Source organism: Abramis brama (genome assembly GCF_963993115.1).
Source record: "Abramis brama genome assembly, chromosome: 8".
Classification (NCBI taxonomy): domain Eukaryota; kingdom Metazoa; phylum Chordata; class Actinopteri; order Cypriniformes; family Leuciscidae; genus Abramis; species Abramis brama.
In genome coordinates, this window is record NC_139970.1 from 24,145,434 (window position 1) to 24,167,241 (window position 21,808).

A 21,808-nucleotide genomic window follows, 5' to 3' on the forward strand; every position below is an offset into this window, starting at 1 on the left:
ATTAGGTTAAGTCCGCGATAAATAAAGTTTTTGTCTAAAGTTTTTATCATTCGTCCGGGTGGGTCAGCGTAAAATGTGTGGTTGATTAAGTAACATATTTTACCTTTAAAATGTTTGGTTGCGTATTATTAAAATTTAGTAAGCATGCAATTTATTAAGCTTGATTGCATGTTGATGCACTTTATTATCAGTTCGATTATTCACTGAGATTAATATTAAACTTGATGGAAGACTGGTCTAAGAATTATAAGTGTCCCATAGATTCCCTTTGAAGTTTAGGCCTTAGACTCCGCAAAACATTCATTTTTTATAAATACAGATTTCCTCTCCTACTCTATCACCATGCGTGCGTATAGCCTATGTTATAGCCTTTGTGTTCACAAAGCACAAACACCTTCAACATGAGGTTTTACCTTCGTCAAATACAAAAGGCGATCATTAGGCTATAGCCTATGACACGTTAAAGTGATTTATTATTATTATTATTATTATTAGAAAAAACATTGTTGGCTACAATGCTGATTGTTTTATGCTTTTCATTGTTCTTATGTTTCATGTTTTCATCAAGATTGTTTAAAACAATTAATAACAGAAGGCTACTATATTAATATGAAATATTACTTTTACTGTTGTGTTCAAAGAATAACAATAGATACGTGCATTAACGTGTAGCTTATTTATGTTTTGCTTACTAAGTAGACAAAAAACCCAAATAATTATTTTAAGCTTTACAGCCGGCAAGTAGCCAAATACTAAAATATAATAGGCTAAACTAGAAATTAGTAATTACCTATAAAGTAGTTGGATTAATAAACTAGAACAAATCTGATGAACAGCTTAATTAAATTACATTTCAAATTAAATTAAAACGGGTTTAGGGGAAATATATTTAGAAATGCTAAATAAACTTACAAAAAAAACTTTCAAAGTTTCCTTACCGCTAGTAAATGATGCAGATAACTTTCTACTACATAATATATATTTAACTGCGAATTAGTTGAAGCACACAGACCGCGCTGCACCCAATTATCTCATTTACACCGCATCTTACTTACTGAGTTTAACCCGAGTTTAAAGATCAACATCTAGCCTGTGCGATTTTATTTCGAAACATTCTAAATCGTTTCAACTGTTTCATTTTCAACAATAGCAATTAGGCTGATGAACTTTGATAGGGTTCTAATTGCATGGCGTTGATAAATGGTTATCTCCGTGCGTTATTCTGAATAGCCTACTAAACCAATACCCTTTTTCATATCTGCTCAAATTAATTGTTCACTGATTTATTAGTGCATGATGCGATGATCTTCATTAAATAAAGTGTGGATTAAATATGGCTAGTTTAATTGCACGCAGTTTTGAATATCACACCAAAAATTATCATTATTAGGTTAGCTGTTTATTATTTACTAGTAGGCCTATTTAAATAGGAATTAAATATTAATTATTATTAGGCTGTACTGTTATAAAGAAATGGAAAGACGATTTGTTTTGGAGAAAGAGAGAGAGGAAGCGCTAAGTCTCACTATGGGACTCTGCTTTATTCTCGCTGGATGAAACGTTTCCAAAATACACGGACTACTTTTTTTTTTTTTTTTTGAAAATACTAATAATCAGGTTTGACAGCAGAATTACATTGTTTCGTCAATGAATGCAGTAGGCCTATATTTTAATGATTGTTAACGCTTAATTAGAGAAAAAGGCTGACCCCTGACTTTCATAAACAGAGCTCAAGGGCTCTCGGCATGCACATCACATAAGCCATTAACTAACTCAACACACACTTGACCGCGCATCGCTTGGTATCATGAGCGCTGCATTCGATTAGCACACTGTCCATGGATTATGATAAAACACCTACTAAATGTTGGACACGTTTTGTTGTCATTTTATTTGTCACGATTTGTTGTCAATCCAATATTGGCAAGTGAGCATGCTTGCATGTTGCGTATTATTTCTATTTAGCTGCTCATAAGGAGTCTATACCAACGTTACAACGCTGGCAGCCTGGCACATAACTCACCAGCTAAAAATAGCGTATTTGAACAAGGCGAAAATGAATGACACTTTCAAAGCAAAGAGAAAAAACTGTCAAATAACAAGCGTCTTTTCTTCGCCATTCCGTCAGCGGCTATAGAGAACGAAAAAAAAACATCTCTAAACAAAGAATCATTTTTGCTGGACTGATCATTAATTGCCCTGTGGAACGAATAAACTCCCCATCTAATCCTCCCATATATCCTTGAATTCAGAACGCAGCTTGGAGAATAATGCATGTCTGTGCAGTGTGACGATGAAAACGTTTCCAATCGCAATTTAAAAGAATCATAGAAAATGAGTGTACAGTTAATAATGTTTTCATGATTTATGATGACTTCTTTTAGGATTATTTCATCGAAAAGTAGGCAGAATCGGCTGAAGTCATTATAAACCGGAATTTAAGTAGCCTATATGAAAAAGACCTCGGATTTAAAATCGTCCCCAATTTAAAATGACAAGCATAACTCATTTGAAAGAACACTCATTTATAACAACAAATCCATTCTTGGGTTATGAATTTGAATATCAGCCTGTGCATCTTTCAAATTTTAGTTACATATAAAGTTTACACAGTAGGCTATGTATGTATATATATATATTTATTTATTTTTTGGAGATTTTTTCCTAATACACTTCTGGCAACATTACACTCCTGGCTATTAAATTCATGTATTTGTAACAAACTTTTCAGGGATAAATGGGTATAAAATCTTGTATGATAAAGGTTCATCTTAGACTAAGTTTATCAAGACATTAAAACATGAACCATTTCTAATTTGATCAATTGCCTTGCCTTAAAACATATAATTTTGCTTTGGACAGACAATCTTGAAACCTCTTCACAGGTACATTCCTATAGAAGAAAAAAAAAATCAGTGCAAAAGGCTATTAAATTATTATTCTTACACATGTGTGAGGTCAACTGAGCAGACTTTGCCAAGAGTTTTCCACAACTCCAGATCTGGCAGGTTCTCCTGCTCAACAGTTGTGTGTTGAGGCACGGGTGAGATTGAAAAGGATTTTGAACGCAAGTTAATCATCTACCAATTAATTCATAAAAAGAAGATTGTTTATTGTTGTTTAAATAAATAGAAAAAGGTCAAAAGTAGGCAACAGGATGTAATTAAACAAAACTGAGCATTTGAACGGATGTGGGCAATATATGGTGACAGTGGTGTAACTTTACTTACCAAGTTTTTTTCACCAGTAAGCTAAAAGAATCAAGACAGACAAAGAAGAGTTTGTTGCATCTCAGAGTTTATCAATTGCCATAATAAAAGCCCACTAGTTTCCTGACTTCCGTCATCACAGGAACCGCCAGGCTGCGAGCCTTCTCTGCTCCTTTGGCTAACAGACTCTCAAGATGGCCTCTGTCGGCCCTCAGTCTTTGGATCTCCAGACGAATGGGTTGCAGCTTCTCTACAACAGCCTCAGCGACCACATTCTTGTATTGTCCAGTGTCCATACCTTTAGCCAGCCGAACCACCTCCTCCACGCTCTGTCCAGACACAGCCGCGTGCATGGAGACTAGGTTTGATACACCTGGCCGGCTCTCAGGCTCATAGGTCACTTCAGAAGTCAAGTCAGTCACAGCTCTGCGAATCTTAAGGGCAATGTCATCAGGTGTATCGTTCAGGAAGACTGTAGATAACTTTTGGGGGTCTGACTTGGACATCTTAGAAGATGGATCCCTGAGAGATTTCACCTTTCGAGTGACACCTGAGAGTTAAAAGGCAGGAAAAGTTAAACATTTCATCTGCATTCTCAGAAAAAAAAGGCACAAAAGCGGTCACTGGCAGTACCCTTTCAAAAGGTACACCTTTGTACCAAAAGTGTACATATTATTAGTAACTAAACCCTTTAAAGTGTACCGTACCAGTTCTCAGAGTGTAGTCTTTCCTAATCACTATTGTTCATAAGTTTGGGGTCTATTTTTTATATTTGAGCATTTTAAATCATTCTTTTATTAAACAAGGACACATTAAGGGTCAATGATTTTCATTGATCAGAATGTGACAGTAAAGACATTTATAATGTTACTGAAGATTTCTATTTCATATAAACCCTGTTCTTGGCAACCTGGAGAAAAAAAAAAACGCGGTTCCCACAAAAATATTAAGCAGCACAAATGTTTTCATCATTGATAATAATAAGAATAATAGAATAATAAATAATAACAGAATGATTTCTGAAGGATCATGTGATACTTAAGACTGCCGAAAATTCAGCTTTCCCATCACAAGAATAAATGTGACCCTGGACCACAAAATCAGTCACATGGGTCAATTTTTTTAAATTGAGATGTATACATCATATGAAAGCTGAATAAATAAGCTTTCCATTGGTGTATGGTTTGTTAGGATATGATAATATTTGGCCGAGATACAACTATTCGAAGATCTGGAATCTGAGGGTGCAAAAAAATATAAACATTGAGAAAATCGCCTTTAAAGTTGTCCATTTATGTTCGCGATTGTGCTGCATTCACTTACAAAAATAAACGTTTTATATATTTATGGTAAGAAATGTACAAAATATCTTCATGGAACATGATCTTTACTTAATATCCTAATGATTTTTGGCATAAAAGAAAATTCGATAATTTTGACCCATACAATGTATTGTTGGCTATTGCCACAAATATACCCGCGCGACATGTGACTGGTTTTGTGATCCAGGGTCACAAATTATATTTAAAATATATTAAAATAGAAAACAGTTGATTTAAATTGCAATATTACTACTTTTTACTGTATTTCTGATCAAATAAATGCAGACTTGGTGAGCACAAAAGACTCCTTTCAAAAACTATTTAATATAGCATTTCACTTAATAAAAGAAAGTCACTGACAAAATGTGTGTCAGATGTTGAATTCAGAAACCGCTAAGATAGATTTAGTTCAGTAAGGGATTCGCCTTATTGAAACTTTTAACTACTTTATTTAACTATTCATTAAATGAACTGGCTCATTGGTTCATGTAATAGGTGATTGAATCATGGTGCAGGAAACATGCTAGTTAATACAGATTTCTCTGAAATGCTCCTTTTACAATACTGCCTAATCATTTCAATACAAAGGTAATCACAGAATGCAATTTTCCACTTTTTATAAAATCAATTTCAGTAAATTAGCATTAAACAGTGACCACACTCAAACACTCCTCAGATTGAAATTAATATCTCAGGAAAGCAACGCGGTTGTGTAAATATTATTTCTTTGTGAGATCACAACACAGATGGGCTCTAATGGTCGGATCTTTGATTTGGTTTCAGTGCAACAGATATTGTTTGGCTTCTTCTTCTTCTGGAGCTTTGGCTCCAAAATGCAGGCACAGTCTTCCTACACATGTAAGAAGAGCGAAGCGAACCAGTCCTTTGTGAAGTCACTATAGGGAAACCCCCCAAATCCATTATCACCCCATCACTCAGATAGAGGAGGAAGAGAACATTCCTTTAATCACAGCTCCATTGCACACATGACTGGCTTCATATTGTGTTTTTATGATGGCGATAATTATAGAGAATGAAAGACTGTAGCTCAAACCGATGGTCCAACATGCCTGCCATGTGTGCGCACGACTTATTACGAGAGTGTATGCAGTTGTGCGAACGTGTAACACACAGAGAGGAAAGCAGGGAGCTCGAGCAGACACTTGAGAGCACTGACTCATTTGTGTGTTCGCTGAACGACACTGAGTAATTGGTCGTACTTTTCCACTTAATAGAGTTTGTGTGCAGGTGAACCTTTATGAGAAAAACAGACTGATTAAAATGGGATGTTAATGTCATGAGATAAACACAAGAACTTCCAAACGTACTGAGCAGGGCACGAGGCTCGGGGAAGAACTCTCCATACTGGTTGTTAAAGATGCGGGCCAAGTCCTGGGCGAGCTCCAAGTGCTGGATCTGGTCCTCCCCTACTGGCACATGTGTGGATCTGCACAACAATAACATCAGTCTCTCTCAAACAAAAAGCTGGGAATATAACCGCACTAAGAACAAAACACATCAAGAGCAGAGCCGGGCATACTTGTAGAGCAGAATATCCGCTGCTTGTAACACTGGGTACGTATAAAGCCCCACACTGCCTTCATTCTTCTCCATGCTCTTCATCTGCAAGGACAAGAAATGGAGGATTTACCACTGGAAGGACAGAGAGGAAAGTTTGAAATAAATCTAAAGCACCTTTCATTACATTTGGCTGCAACTGTCTGTTTTCTTATTACAATGAGGTCTAACATCAAGCGCGGTCTCAGTGTCCCACATCGGGCTGAATGAAGGAGTTTTGCCACATTAACGCACACAGGCAGCATCCAAAGGCCACTTTCCACCACGTTTCACATGCACTCAGCTGTTGAGTAAACAGCTAGGTGTTTTCCCTGCAGCGGCGGGAGGCTTCTGGCCGAGAGCTCCGTCAGCAGCAATATAAAAGGGTTGTCCTCTCTGGGTGAATCACAGTCATTATCAAGCCCTGTCTCTCCCTGCCAGGTCCGCCAACCCTCACGACCGGCACAGGAAAACCCGGTCGCCGTGCCACATAGACAACAAACAGAGGGAGGCTTGAACATTTAAATTGGCAAGCTACCATCTTCGAGAGGGCTCTAATAAATCATGCGTCTTTTTATTTAACACGATCACGAGCAGATGAAAATAAAACGTTTTTCAACTGAAAAATGCAGCAAAAAGTGCTGTAATTACCTTCCATTGAGGCAGGTGCCGTAAACGTGGCATGCTGGTAAGGCAACCTAGGATCCATGCGAGCTCAGCATGTTCAGCGACCTGCATAGATCAATTGTATAATAATTAGATTTTCACAACAAAAATTACATGACATGCATTTCTTTGTACGATCAATTTATTTATTAAGAAATAAAGTGCAATTCATTCATGCAATGCTTTGAACACACGTTTTCTATGATAATAGAAAGTAAGTAAGTTTTTACATTTCTGTACATTTCATTTTATTCATTTTAGTGAACAGTCCTGATATTAGAGCAATTCTGAATGAACTGAGAATCACGATTTTCTTGTTTCAAACAGAGAACATGATTCTCCCACGATTCTGAACTGACACAAAATAACATTACATTTACTAGAGGTTCTGACAAAATGTTAAGTGCTGCAGTCTATTCAATTTGAATGAATTGTTTTTGTTTTTTAACGGTTTGAATGAATGATTCAATGACTCGCTCATAAATACTTCACTTGTTTCATTACTGGAAGAATCATTTTTTGAACAAATCTCTTGAATAACTGATTCAATGACAAATGCACCTGCAGCTCTACCTGATATCACGATGAAGAAAAAGCCTCATTAAAAGAATGAATTTCTTCATTTCGGAGTTAGAAAACCAAACAGGAAAGGCTATCATATAGAGAGTGTGTCGAGGACAATAAGTCTTTTAAAATATCAGATAATTTGATGTTCTCAGGACATGGCAAGGTTAGTTAAGGTTGCAAAATTTAGTGCAACTCCACAAAAACTTAATGATATTTATTAATTAATAATTCATGATATTATATATAATAAATTACTATAATTATATATAATTATTATATATTATAATATATATATATATATATTACTCTTGATATGTACAGTAACAGTACATTACGCATAAACTAGGCATCTTCGTAGCGCCCCTGTGTGGTAGTGAAGAGAACAAGATGTACCCACCTCCCAACAGGTGCACAGTAGCACAGTAAGGATGCCTCTCTGCATCCAAACTCAAACTAGCCTTTCTCTCATTACAAAATCACGAAAGAGCTTATTTGACTGCTATTGTGAAAATCTGCACAGTTCCCAGAAGAGTTCCCAAAAGAGTTCCCAGAAGCATGCACACACACACAGATTCGAAAGAAAAACACTACTCAACATCATTCTGCTTCAGAGAATTGAACTTTATGGGTGCTGGCGACACGGCCGCCATCTCTCAAATACTCTCACAAAAGGATTCTCGAGGCATCTGATGTAAACCCAGAGAGGAATGAACATAAAATGTGACATTTATTACAGTTAGCTAATCTATGTGTGAGGGTGAGACAGCAGATACAAATATGACTGAGGGATCATGGCAGAAAATTTGATATAGAGGTGGTGGATATCTCAGATGACTTCATTTGTCAGATTTGTGCAATCAAATGAGACACAGAAAGTGTAAGTGAAACAATACAGCCCTAAATATAAACTGTTTATTCCTCAGACACATCAGTGAAAACAAATTTAGAGTGAAAAAAGGATCTAATTTACACACAGACTTCAATTACGCAAGTCTTCCAGAAACGTACACATAAATCTCTCTGTTGTGTACACATATAGCTATAGCACAAAGCCCTGTACTTAAGATCCGATTGATTTTAGCTTGTCACCATTTTTTCAATGAAGCCAAGTGTTTTCCTTGGGCCAGGGTATTATTTTCACATGTGGAACAGTCTTGTGCTCGTATGTTCGATGGGAGGTCTTCAGTCCTGCCAAGATATGTGGCATGAAGTTAAAACGGAATAAAATCAGGGGGAGTGCGAGTGTGTGTGTGTGTGTGTGTGTGTGTTTTCACATGCTTGCTGCAAAGTTCCAGTGAGAAAACACACAAAACCCTGACACACTTTTACTCTGCTGCACAACACACACAAACACACACAGTTGAAAGCATATCAGGTGGCTGAGAGGAAGAACGTGTCCACACTTATTATAGTTACCCTTCAAAAGTTGCTCAATTCGAGAGAAAAAGTGCTGGACAGCTAGCGAGTTGCTGTGTACAGTAAAATCTATTATTATCCTCCTCTTTCTGCTTCATGTGGTCACTTTGAAGTGAACCGTGAAAACAAATCTGTGTGTTTTCCCCATCCCGAGAATTTGTAGAGATAGGAATCGGTTTGGTAGAATAAGCATTTAAACCTAGACTCCATTATATAAATATTTGGCGATGGAAAATATGTTTTAGCTGACTGCCAGTAAGCTCAGCCCAATAAAACGACTGGACGCCTTTTTAGAATGAGACTTCTGAAGTTATTTGAAAGGTGCCTTTGACGTTATTTTACATTGTTTAGGCAGCAGGGATGAACAAAGATCTGCACAGTTGAAAAATATTATACTAGTAGCAGTTATGCATGGTTTAAAGGGATAGTTGAAAATTCTGTCATCAATTACCCTCATGTCATCCCAAACCTACATTACGTTCTGTCTTCTGTGGAATGCTTTGGACTCCATTGACTTTCATTGAGTGGATAAAAACAGTTCATCAAAATATCTTTATTTTGTGTTCATCAGAATAAAGTAAGTCATACAGGTTCGGAACAACATGAAAGTGAGTAAATGACGACAGAATATTCATGTCTGGATGAATGATCCCTTTAATGTGATTAAATACATGGAAGCAAGTCTTCAGAGCAGGACTCACTTGAGACTGCTGAAAGAGGATGGAGCGAGTCGGGTCAATGCCACAGGCCAACAGACTAGCGGCCATGTCCAGGATGTTGTCTCGCAGTATCTGAGGGTCCTGAGGCTGGGTGATGGAATGAAGGTCTACGATGCTGTACATGACTGTGCTGTACTCGTCCTGCAGGGCCACCCAGTTCTCTAGAGCTCCCAGATAGTTCCCCAAGTGAGGAACACCTGTGGGCTGGATTCCTGAAAAAACCTGCCCTTTAGGGAGGCTCTGTAGGTAAAAAGAAAAGAATGAGACAAAATCGGTTTAAAAGGAAGACAAATAGTTGTAGGAGAAACAAAAGAAGGCATAAAAGTGAATGTAACGAAAGTTGGTGGTACACCTACATGAAGAAAGGGGACGCCTTACACAGTTTTATGAATGTTATCAAAGCGATAAATCCAAAGTATGTCTCACACTAACAGAGCACCCTACCGGGTGAGAAAGTGCTAGAGCGGAACAGCTCCACAGCCAATGAAAACACTCCACAGTTCACAGCCAGCCAATAGCAGCTCTTAAGAGTGACATAGTTGTGGAATAACAATCACAGTAGTGGTCCTACCCGAAACAGCAATAGAAGAAAGCAGTGTGATGTTGTAAACCCATAAAGTTTATTAAAGATTGGGAAGAATAAAACAAAGAGCTGATTTTAAAATGCTTGGCAGAGAAGGAAGCCCCTACACTTTAGTCTTTATGGAGGGAAAAAAGAGAGAGATTCTTGCCTACAGACCTCTGGACAAATATTGTGTTACTAGAAGGCCTAGATGAGACATGTTTCTGACAGTGGTTGGTGGCAGTCAGCTCAGGCGTTGTTGATGCTCTGAAAAAAACTAAATCCAAACTCTAACTTTTAAAACTTCAACTTTCAAAAAATAATCTAGTCTTTAAGAAAAGATTACCGCTACAACATAAGAATATTTAAACACGGAAAGCACACTTGCATGAAAATAGTCGTTAACACCTGCATCACATGAGGTAACTTCTTTCGGGGCCCATTTACAATCTAAGATCTATGGCTGATCTAAAATCAGTTTGGCTTGAGGGAAGCCTATAGCCAAGGGAATACAATCACTGATCCAGTGTCATTAGCTAGTTAGCCTATATATAAGGAAAGAGTAGGATATTTATGTCATTACTGGGTGAGTAATTGCAGTGCAGTGGCCTGAATGCACAGGGCCTCTCTGAGGTGTCAGAAGTGATTTGGGGCAGAACGGAGCCTGGTTCATGTGTTCTCTCACCTTGCGCTGCTCCCCTCTTCCCCTCCGGCCGATCATTAACCATCCAGACATGGTAATGGTGTCATTTGAGACAATCACACATAAGCTGAAACAACACTAGTCCCAAATACCGAAGGAATAATCAGCATATCGTACCTCCCATCTACCGATAAGAAGGAATGTCTTAAAAATCAAAATTTTTTGGCAGCTGGTGTGATGATGGGGGAATTTTATTCAACAGGTACATTACATAGTAACCCGAAAAATGCCTGTTTTCAATGTCATTCTTCATTATTTATTAAGGAAGGTTGTAACAATGATAGGGACATCAGTTAAACAACACAGAAATTCCTAATTATGCAATCTTTATTTATATGTGTTGATGCCATAAATAAATAAATTAAAAAAATACTACAGCATTTTTAAAATTTCCTTGTTTAGTCTAAAGTCAATTGAAAAAGCTTATTTATTTTATATATTGTACATCAAACTATGTATTAATGCAATTTGACTTCATAGTGAAACGAAGTCTTGAGGCTCTAAATTGTAATTTGTAAATGCGTCAGGAATAAATAATGCTTAAGTCAAACACAGATGTTAGACAGCATCCCTGTTAATTTAAAGTCTAATGTGAAATAAAATACTTTTAATTTTACAAATAAATCATGACACGCAATACTATTCCCATTCTCACCTACAGTAATTTCACCCATTTACTCAAATTTACTGGACTTGCTCTCTCTCCTCAGCTGTCCCACCAGCACAAACCCATTCTTGATGACACCTGGCAGGAGCAGTAACTTCTCTCCTAATGTTTTACACTGACAAACGCAACACTGTTGTACCACAGTGCAGCAAAGTAGCAAAAACATTCCTACAGGTCTACCATATGGAGTACACATTAAACCGTACGAGTGTGTGCACAAGCTGATAGGGTTACATGGTACACCTACGATCCCTGCTCTTACACTCATGTAGGCACTTTGTAGAAGTATTTAATTGTAAGAGTGTCTGTGTGTGTTCCAGTAGATGCAGGATAGAGAGAGCTAGTTTAGAAAAAACTAGATAGAGTATATGAATAATACTGGCTATTCACTCAACTGCCAGTGAGTGGAGGTCCAGAGTATTTTGGGTGATTCCATCTCAAGTGGCTCAAAAATGTTAAAGTTCTGCATAAAAAAATAAATAAAAAAATGGTGGTTTTGCAATACCAACAGACACACACACGCACACAAAAAAAGGTCAAGAACCTCCATTTGACCACTTGACATGGACTGACCCTTTTCTATAAACATAGTGAATGTATTGCAGGACAGTTAGAGCGATGGAATAACTGTAAAATTAGGCTCCAAAGTCACCATTAGAATAAACAGAATAACAACTACTAACACTTAAATCTTCATTGCAAACAGATAAGGTTAGCTGTAAAAACAATCTAATATTTTGCAATTATACTAAAGGTTTTCATGCTCAGAAAGGACTTATGTTATAACCCAGTGGTTTTCAAATAGAGGGGAAAAAAACACTTTTCATTTCATTTGTTGACGTCAAAGGCCAATCAAAATCTAAAACCCTATAAAATAACAAATACATAAAAATTATAGAATCATTTCATTGTTTGATTTATAGAGACCTTTTATTTACTGTTTTATTTAGGCAAAGCACTGGGTCTCCACTATAGATGTCCAAGTTAAAATTGGACATGGACTGACACAATGAGCTTGTAATTAACAACTGGCCACTGCTATGCACACACTGCGAAAAAAATCCACCTAATAAAAAAAAACTCCCTCTGAATAAAAAAATTAAGTTCAGCTGCTGCCTTAAATTAAGTACAATAAAGGGCAACAGTCATTTCAACTAATTAAAAAAAAAAATCTTGTCTAGTTGTATCTCTTACAACTTAAAAATAAAGTTGAAATTAGTTCAATTATTTTGATTAATTTAAAGTCATGGAAAAACATTTATTGCCATGACTTACGGATCATAATTTTTACAGTGAGGAGACATTCACCAAGAAACGATAAGAACCCTAAAGAGCCATCAAGACCTTGACGAAACAGACAGCCTAAGCTGGGCTCTGACATCTCGGCAGAGACGGCCATCTTTGCATGCCAATTCCAACACTACCTTTCACCACCCTTTATGGTTCTGCAGGAAAGCATCAGCAGCTCAGTAAATGTGGAGAAGCTCTCCACAGGAGCTGATATCAGAGAGGGAGCGTGAGGCCGGTTCTGAACGGCACCTCTGACCCTCCCGCCCCAGTCCATTTGTCCCCCACTAAGCTTCAGACACACAGAACCTACTGTTACAGTGTCTATCAGCATCGCCTCACTCACCCTATTAAAACAGACATCACGCTGAACAGCAGAAACACATGCCTTAATCCTGCCACTCTCCGCTGGGCTACCCAACAAAGCCCCGCTTTGGTGAAGTAAAGAGCAGAAAATCATTTTTATGCACCTTCCCGTGCCCGAAACGGTGGGGAATGTGTGTTTTTGCCGTACTGAAACACACTCAGCTTGAAGCGAAGTGCGAATGACTGAAAATAAAACAGGAACGATACCCGTTTTGAGGGGAAAACACATTAGAGAATATGAGTGACAAAGCCAAAAAAGCAGAGAAAGAATGAGCAGGAGACAGAGGTATTTTGTGGGGAGGAGGGTGGTGTACAAGAGGTGGCAGGGGGGCAGGAGACGGAGCGTTTGATTAAATCTGCGGTTGACGTTTCGGACAGGTGAGATTGATGAGGTTCCTCTACGCTTCACACTGTGCGGAGAGCGCAGGGAGAGGAACAGAAACTCGCAGTGTGGAGAGCCAGGGCTGGGGGCCCTCTCACACCGTGGGGTCCCCGGGCTGATTAATGGGGCTGGAGTCCCTTCAAAAACAGCGCTCCCAGCAGAAAGGGCCGCACCGCGCTCCAAAAATAACCAGGACGGGACAGACGCTCCACTACGGACCGCGGCTCGGAGGCCAAACCCTGAACCGTTTAGGACCAATCGCTTTTGTTTCAATACAATCCTCCCTATGCTGATCGCATTACATATAAAAAGACAGGTTACGCTTAGTCTGACATGAAATATAATTATTTGCAAGCTACACAGAAACGGTTGCCGAAATCTTAAACCAAAACCCAACGCCTGGCATGGAGTAGGATAAATGTCTTGCATGGATTATATTGTGATATTTGGACACCCTTTATAAACTACACTAAGCAAATAAAGGACTGTGGAAGAAATTGTATCTTTAAGATGTGTGTGACCATCATATGACAGTAAAAGAGCACACGCAAACCTTATTCTAATATGGAATTGTATTGGAATGGTAAAGAGTGTGGGTACGTGACAGGAGGGCCTCCACTCAAGGATAAAATATGATGAACCAGTCTAAGAATGTTCCACGTATGCTTGAAAATACCATCACTGGCCTAGAAAGATAACATTCTGAGAGTCAAAATTATAAAAGAGGAAAGATGCCCTGCCACTCTGTGTGACTGCATGACTGCTGGCCTTCTCTTGCAAGTAAATAAACCTCATCAAAGACTATTGGAAATGTTTGTCTCTTATTCAGTGATAGAATTTTGTTTGCCACCCCAATTTGGCGTTGTCGGCAGGATTCCTTGGATGTGCCTCTTGGACCCGAGAGCGGACGTTGTTTGGCCACCTGGACTGAGCAGTTCCAGCCCTACCTCGTAAACTTGAGAGACGAGGGGCTGACCGGCAGGGTCCAGGAGAGACACCACTGGAATCACAAAAACAACTGAAGTGATGTAAGCTGAGACTGGTAAGAGACAAAGTCTAAATTATAAAAGGTACCAGAGGGGGATTGACTCATGATGGTCAAAGGAACACTGTGGTGACTAGTACGGGGATACTAGTCTAGATTAGCACGGAGATACTAGTCTGGTGGTTTAGTTAATCCACGGTACTGTAGTGGGGGAAACCCAGAGGGTCTGGCTGATCAAAACTGTGAGCAAGTGCTCTCCTTTTTCAATTGAGGTGAAAATTGATCTCTCTAGAGACGTCTACAGTTATATTGGTGCGCCAGGGAAAAAACAAACACAGAAAATACTGACCATCTTGGGGAAATCTTTTGTTTGCCACCACAGGACAAATCCACTTCGACCTTTTTTCCCTTTTGAGCCTCGACAGGAAAATGCAGCGGCGCTAGCCTACTAATGACAAATTAAACGCATAAAAGTCACAACGAAGCAGAAATAACCTGCACACACCTCATAAATTTATCAATGTGTAATTATGGTAACACTCAGGAACTCATGAGCCAGAGCCTAATTTCCTGCAGAGCTGACTGTTGGTTTGAGCACAACCCAGAAGCTTGATACCAGATAGTGGGGGTGCAATTCAATTAACTACGTCAGATTTTCTGTTACCATAAGTCTAAAGGCCAGAGTATGGCACAAAACTGCAGGTTTACTCGACAGGAATTTAGAGCCAAAATACACTAAATTATCAAAAATATTATGAGCGCTAGAGGGGTCTGGAGGGGTTATTCAGCATATATTGCGGTCATCCTTCAGAATGATGAACTGAATTACACAGCGGAGTGTGAAATAAAGTGCTTAGCTGACATGTAAAAACAAATCGTGTAATTAATAAATATAATCAGGCCCAGCTCATGTGCGCCTCCTTTCCTACGGTTTCCTCTCCGGGCGGCTCTGGGAGTAGGTTTAATGGTTTTAGCTGACATGAGAGTTAGAGCATTTAGACCTGAAGAAGAATTAAGAGCCGTTTCCTTTTTGTGCAACACAAGGCTGAGATGACTGATATCAGCCATTAAGACCACAGGCGATTAAGGGCCGGATAGGGAGCGTCATGTTTTATAACACAGCTTGGAGCGAAGGCCCACTGCATCCTGCTGCCTCATGCTGCAACGTATGGAAGGATAATCAGGGAAGTTTCAGGATGTGATTGGAACAAAAGCTTAAAACTGACATGAGTTTTATTGTCTAAATAACTGCATAAAACACTTACACAACAGGGGTATTTCAGCAGCTCCAGAAACAAAACAAGAGTTTTCAACACAGAGTGAAAGGTTAATGCTGAATTTAATTAGCATTTGTTAGTCGAAACTTGCTGATTTTGGTGGTAAGAAAATTCAAGTGACTAATCCCCTTATTGAAGTGCTGCTTTTATTTGCTTGCCAAGTGGACTGATTTGAGACCCTTTTTGACATTTTATATACAAGATTTATTTATAAGCATATATTTCATTAGGTTAAATTCCCCTCTCACTTATTCTTGGTGAGAAATCTATTTGAACTATTCAAATCTGTACTCATCTCTGGGTTTTCACACCATGATTAAATTACTTTCCATAACCCTTCCTTTGCCAGGAATACACTCCATGTTTTGACGCACATCACACCTAGCAGCATTGTGAACATCCGCACTAGCACGCAGTCCCCCCGACATTTGGAGAGAATTAAAACAAATGAAAACCAACACCTCATTTCAAATGTTGTTGCTGGTAATAAAGGACTGTTGGGATGGTTTTGACGTCTTTCTGTAACCTCACTCCCACAGTCGCAGCACTCTGCACTTTAGCGTCCCAAACGACACACTGCCTGTAGTTAACAAAACAGAGACTGGCTGCCAGCGGTGGACGCACATTCCTACACGGCAAGTGTGCTGAAGCCATCAAATAAAACTGGTTGTCAATCAAGTCAAGGCAGTGGGGGCTTCACATGCTCAGTAAAAGGCACACCAGTTATAATTTACTGTGCTTAGGTCCAGTTAGAATTACATACACTTAGGGAATTGCATTGTTAATTAACAGTTCCTTAAAGGAGCATTTCACCCGTGGGAACATTAATCTTTATTGAAAGTGGGTCATATATGTAGTCAAAATGTAACATAAATTTCGAATTTGGTGCCTTCTTGACCGAGGAAAGACAGAAAGTAACTTTAGGGCGCATTTGTATGGAAGACAACAACTCCCACAATGCACCACATTGCACAGCTATTAGTGCATGGTTAATAGCTGTTATTGCACAGCTATATTGCGGCACGTAAAGGGAGCCACGGACATCTGATTCGAGCATCAGACTTTCGAAATCCTCTTCTTCCATATCATATTGAGTACCTTCCGCCATTGTCGTAACTTCACATCTGGCTCCACAGCGCCTGTTTAGCTTAGCTTCCAAACAAGATGGCGGATATTGCTTTTAGTTTCTGCAAGTGAAGTCCAACCCACTGATCTGTAATAGGTCTGTAGCGCGAGTTGAAAATGAGGAACGAGTGTTTGTAGTCTCAACCCCTCTACAAAGATATGGGACTTCCTGCTTAGAATGACGCAAAATTACAATTTTTACATCATAAGCAGGAACTGCAACACTGAATGTTACGGTTACGGAAAAAACTGATGTTTTTTTTAATGGAATATTGCAGTTTTATTATAAATGAATTATCCATGCACATCATTATTTTTAAATTAATGTGCCTTTGTAATCTTTAATCAAAATAACTTCCCCTCCATCTTGCAGCGACATCTCTTCTCTACTGGCACGAGGGCGGGACAACCTGTCACTCATATGACATCACAGCAATAGCAAACCACAACCATCCAAACAATTCCTATTGGACAAAATCAAGTCCCGCCCAAAGTTGTTTCTTGTTCAAGAAGTCTTCACTCTTTTTCTTCAATTGGATACACATCACAATAGACCTTAGTCTGGTTAGACACCATATTGAATTTAACACAGAAGAAAACAAGGCTGTGAGGGATAGACTTACAGTCTTTACAATGGCAAGCACTGTTTAAAGGTCTAGATCAGGCGTGTACAAAGTCAAACTCGGTCCTGGAGGGCCACTGTCTTGCAGAGTTTAGCTGCAGCTTGCCTCAACACAAATGCCTGGAAGTTTCTAGAATGCATAGTAGGACCTTGATTAGCTAGCTAGCTAAGGTGTTTGGGGTTGAAGCTAAACTTTGCAGGACAGTGGCCCTCCAGGAGCAGGATTGGACACCCCTGGTCTAGATCAAGTCATTTTCAGAACTCACAACTTTCAAAACTGTTTTAAGGAGTTGTTCTCAACAAGTTTGTTTGTTTTTCCGGAAAGACTTATCATGTAGCCTATGTTGTTAATAAACTGTATAATCCATTGAGTGCACTGTACTTCAATCCCTCACAGCCTCATTTTCATTCCTGTCAAAATTTACATATGGCACTAGCCGCACTACCATAATTAAGGTCTACAAGGAATTCTATAGCTATCACAACTTTCATTTCATGCCGATTTGAAAATATTCCAAGAAAGTTTCTGTGCTTTGGCGTAAATCTATACAATAAAATTCAAATACCTAAATGCTTAAACAGTATTGTAATAAAAAATGAGAGAATTTGTTGTGCACTAATCATACAAGGTAAAAATATATTTCATGATTTCACAGAAATCATGAAAGACATTCAACAGAGAAAAACATAAGATTCGCCACAACTAATTTGCCAAGCCACAGTACTCTACGATTTTTTGGGGGGAAAAAAAAACTTTTTAAAACTCTTTTCTTTCACTATTTTCATGATTTAAAAACAACTAAATTCAGCACAAGGGAATAGACAAAGTCTTTGGAATAAGGGATGTCATGAACAACACAACAAAACATTTCCCAATCTATGTTTGAAATAAAATGGAATTCACAATATGATGCTGTTTTTCCAAACTCTGCTGCAAAAAGTGTAATATTTTATAGAATCATGAGATAATTTTTATGTTGTTATTGTGATCACACAAAAAGTGAAAGTTTCTTGGACATGATAGGGAAAAAGTGTTTTTTGAAGGCTCTTATGTTCACCAAGGCTGCATTTATTTGATTCAAAATACAGTATAAACAGTTATATTATGATATATCCATTAGTCCAGTCTTCAGTGTCACATGATCCTAAAGAAATCCTTGTAATATTCTAATAAAAAAAAAAATCTTAATAATGTCTGATAGTGTAAATGGGTGCTTTGTGTTTGTGCATAGCTACATTTCTGCAGCACCACAGACCCTAATTTACTCACTGCAGTTAACAATCATGTCAAGATGCCAACTGCATGTTACATGTAATCCTGGCTAAATAAATGTTACTGCCACTAATATCAAACTATTCTAGACATTTAAAAGCTTTAGCAACAAGGCACCTACAACTAACAATAGCAAACAAAATAAATAAAAACTAACAATAGCAAAGCGATTTTTAAACAATGCAGTTTTCACACATTAGTCTATATTTGAAAAGACTATATAGGCTACTGCTATGTGTTTAGATTGACAATTACACTTGTCGGATACTTTCAATGCATTACAGAACAGAGGTTTCCAGTGAAGGTGAACATATAACAGATCCTCCGTCAAGCTGTCAAACTGGCAAATAAAACAATAGTAAAAAGAAAAGACCTTCTTACCATTGTTCCCGTCGCTTTCCCAGCTTTAAATAATCTTCGATGGGAATTACTTGTGTGAATAAAACGAAACAGAGATTTCATGTTACACTTCACGGAGAGCGCCATCTTGAATTAATCATAAACACACAAGTACGGTGTCCAATAAGGGACATTGGGCAAAACAGATCGGCAACTCACTCATATTTCAGAAGGAACTGCTCATGAAAATCCCACCTCGGCGACAATATTGGGCGACGGCGAATTCCAATCAATGTGAACATCTATATAGGAATTCGTCTAATATGTTAATGCCTATATATTTTTTATGCCATACTCACTCCGAAGGGCAGAGAACTTGAAGGAAGCTGGGCACTTGTGTCTCACTCACAATGAAGACATTTACTTCAGTGTTCCTGTGAGGATCAATTTGAACTTGAAACGGACAAAACTAACAAGTAAGCCTGTATATATTAATTTACACCATGTTTGTTTCCCTTGTAAAAGAGATTAATTTTGTAGCTTTAATATCGGGTCATCCCAGAGTGTATAACTAGCATCTATCCAATAACTTAAATTAGGAAATCAGTCTGTTTTCAGTTGATGTGTGAACAAAACTTCACAAAACAAAACATTATAACGTTGACATCCAAAAACCACAATAAGCTTTGCTACTTTTAATGTGAAAGAATAGCCGCTTTAAAATTCTGTTTAAAATTCAAACAATGTGTTTTGGCGCTCAGTTCAAGCGACACGTGTCACACCTATCATATCTTCTTTACTAGTTATAGCACGAAATAAACATGAATAAACATCAGAAGGTAGGCTATATGTTGAAAGATACAGTACAAATACTGAAATGTATCATCTCATGTAATTGCTCAATCAGTGGTCCAAGCTGAAAAACGTCAATAAAACAGCTAGTAATTTAACAATATCACTTAATGTCACATTTCTACCTCAGGAACGCTATTCAATGACCATAACCCATTGGTTAACTAGAAAAAAAATAACTTAAGAGAGGAGCATTTTGATAAATATATACACGAGATTACAAATTCATTATAAGGCTATACGGCCGTTGTTTAAATGTTGATATTTCACCAATAAAAATAGAGTAAAAATATAATTCTATTATTAAAAAGTTGATATAAAAACTGCCATAGGTGTCGTTTAAATGTTTGTACAACTCAGTATTATTTGAGAGTTAATTATTGAATAAATGTAATTAATGAATTGATTATTAGCCTACATATTTATTTTTAAATAAACTATTTTCATTTCCGGTTTCGGTTTTTGCCGAGTGCATCCTGAATTTTTATTTCGGTGCATCAGTAGTATAAATGTATTTGCACAGGTATTACAATCCCATGAAAAAACTGAGTTTTTTCTAAGGTTCATTCCTTAATGTGCTATATGTAAGAACATCTAAATCAACAGGTTTAATGCAAGTCAAAAATGCAATTTAATCTGCATATCAGCCTGACAAATTGCTTCAAAGAATTTAATTTAATTTTGTGGGTTAGATAAAGTAGATATGAATTTTCCAGTGATACATTTTAGTGTGCCACCCTATGATTTTTACTGTCCCCCACTGGCCACCCGTTTAAATTTTTTCCTGTGACATAAAAAACATTAAAAAAATAATAATGAATAGGCCTATCTATATGTATACACACATGACCATAAAATTACTTCCTTGCACTAGTCAGTGGCAATTAGTAGGCCTATACTTCGCTATAGAGAGATTCAGGTGTTCACTTTTGTTTGGAACATGCCTACAAATGGCGTCCCCTTCTTGAAGGTCACAAAAACGCTTTACCACAACAAAATCTCATAAATGATTGTTGTATACACCCAAAAAATTTAAATTCTGTCATTATTTACTCACATTCATGTTGTTCCAAACCTGTATGACTTTATTTCTTCTGCTGAACACGAAAGAAGATATTTTGAAGAATGACAGTAACCAAACAGTTGATGGGCCCCATTGATTTCCATAGTATTTTCTCTATTATTTGAGACTGTCATATTCTACAACAAAAGAAAGTGAAGATAAATGATGATATCATTTTAACTTCCGAGTTAACTATTCCATTAAAACCACCCTTCAAGTTAATCCTTCCTTCACATTGTAAATGTTTATTATAGGCACACTCTATATGTCACTTACAGTAACAATTTTAAAATACAGCAAGTATTAAAGTCCAACTCCAGCATTTCATTTGATGTAATTATCGACCCGCTGGTTTCTGTGATGGGACAAACTGTTCTGTGTTTTGCAGTATTTCTGCATTCCCTTCAACCACATCTGCTGCTGATTCTCTCACCTTTGCATCTGGTTGTATTCACACACACATTCTATATTCAAGACCGTCTCCTGCGGCACTGTGCGCTGTAACACATAGGCCGTGATCAAGCAGCGTGTCTATACCGAAACCTCACTTTGTGTTTGCATCATGCTCTGTGATTCCCGCTCTCTCTGTTGGCTGTTAGTGCCTATGGCATCTATTTCCTGGCCACCCAGTTGCATTGCCTTGTTCAGCGCATTTCTGAAGTGGAATTTCTCATATGATAGCCTAATGATGATGATATTTCTCTTTCTGTTCCCCGAAAAGGTGGTTTTACTACAATATCTTGTTATAGCCCCCCACTTCATTTCTTTTTTTTTTTTTTTTTTTGATGAGCTGCAGCAAAATAAAATGTTTGTGGTGCTTTGAAAAACCACTTATGCTTACGGTTGATA

General features: G+C 37.9%; 1 protein-coding gene across 1 annotated transcript; it reads right to left on the minus strand.

Moving 5' to 3' along the window:
* Positions 1–2,622: 2,622 nt before the first annotated feature.
* On the minus strand, positions 2,623–19,211 carry wars2 (tryptophanyl tRNA synthetase 2, mitochondrial). The gene is made up of 6 exons (XM_084122139.1): positions 19,087–19,211; positions 9,439–9,696; positions 6,740–6,820; positions 6,072–6,154; positions 5,860–5,978; positions 2,623–3,759 (listed from the first exon to the last, which is right to left on the minus strand). The coding sequence occupies exons 1-6, from the start codon at positions 19,189–19,191 to the stop codon at positions 3,302–3,304; spliced, it is 1,104 nt and encodes a 367-aa protein (XP_083978265.1). The 5' UTR covers positions 19,192–19,211; the 3' UTR covers positions 2,623–3,301.
* Positions 19,212–21,808: the final 2,597 nt, after the last annotated feature.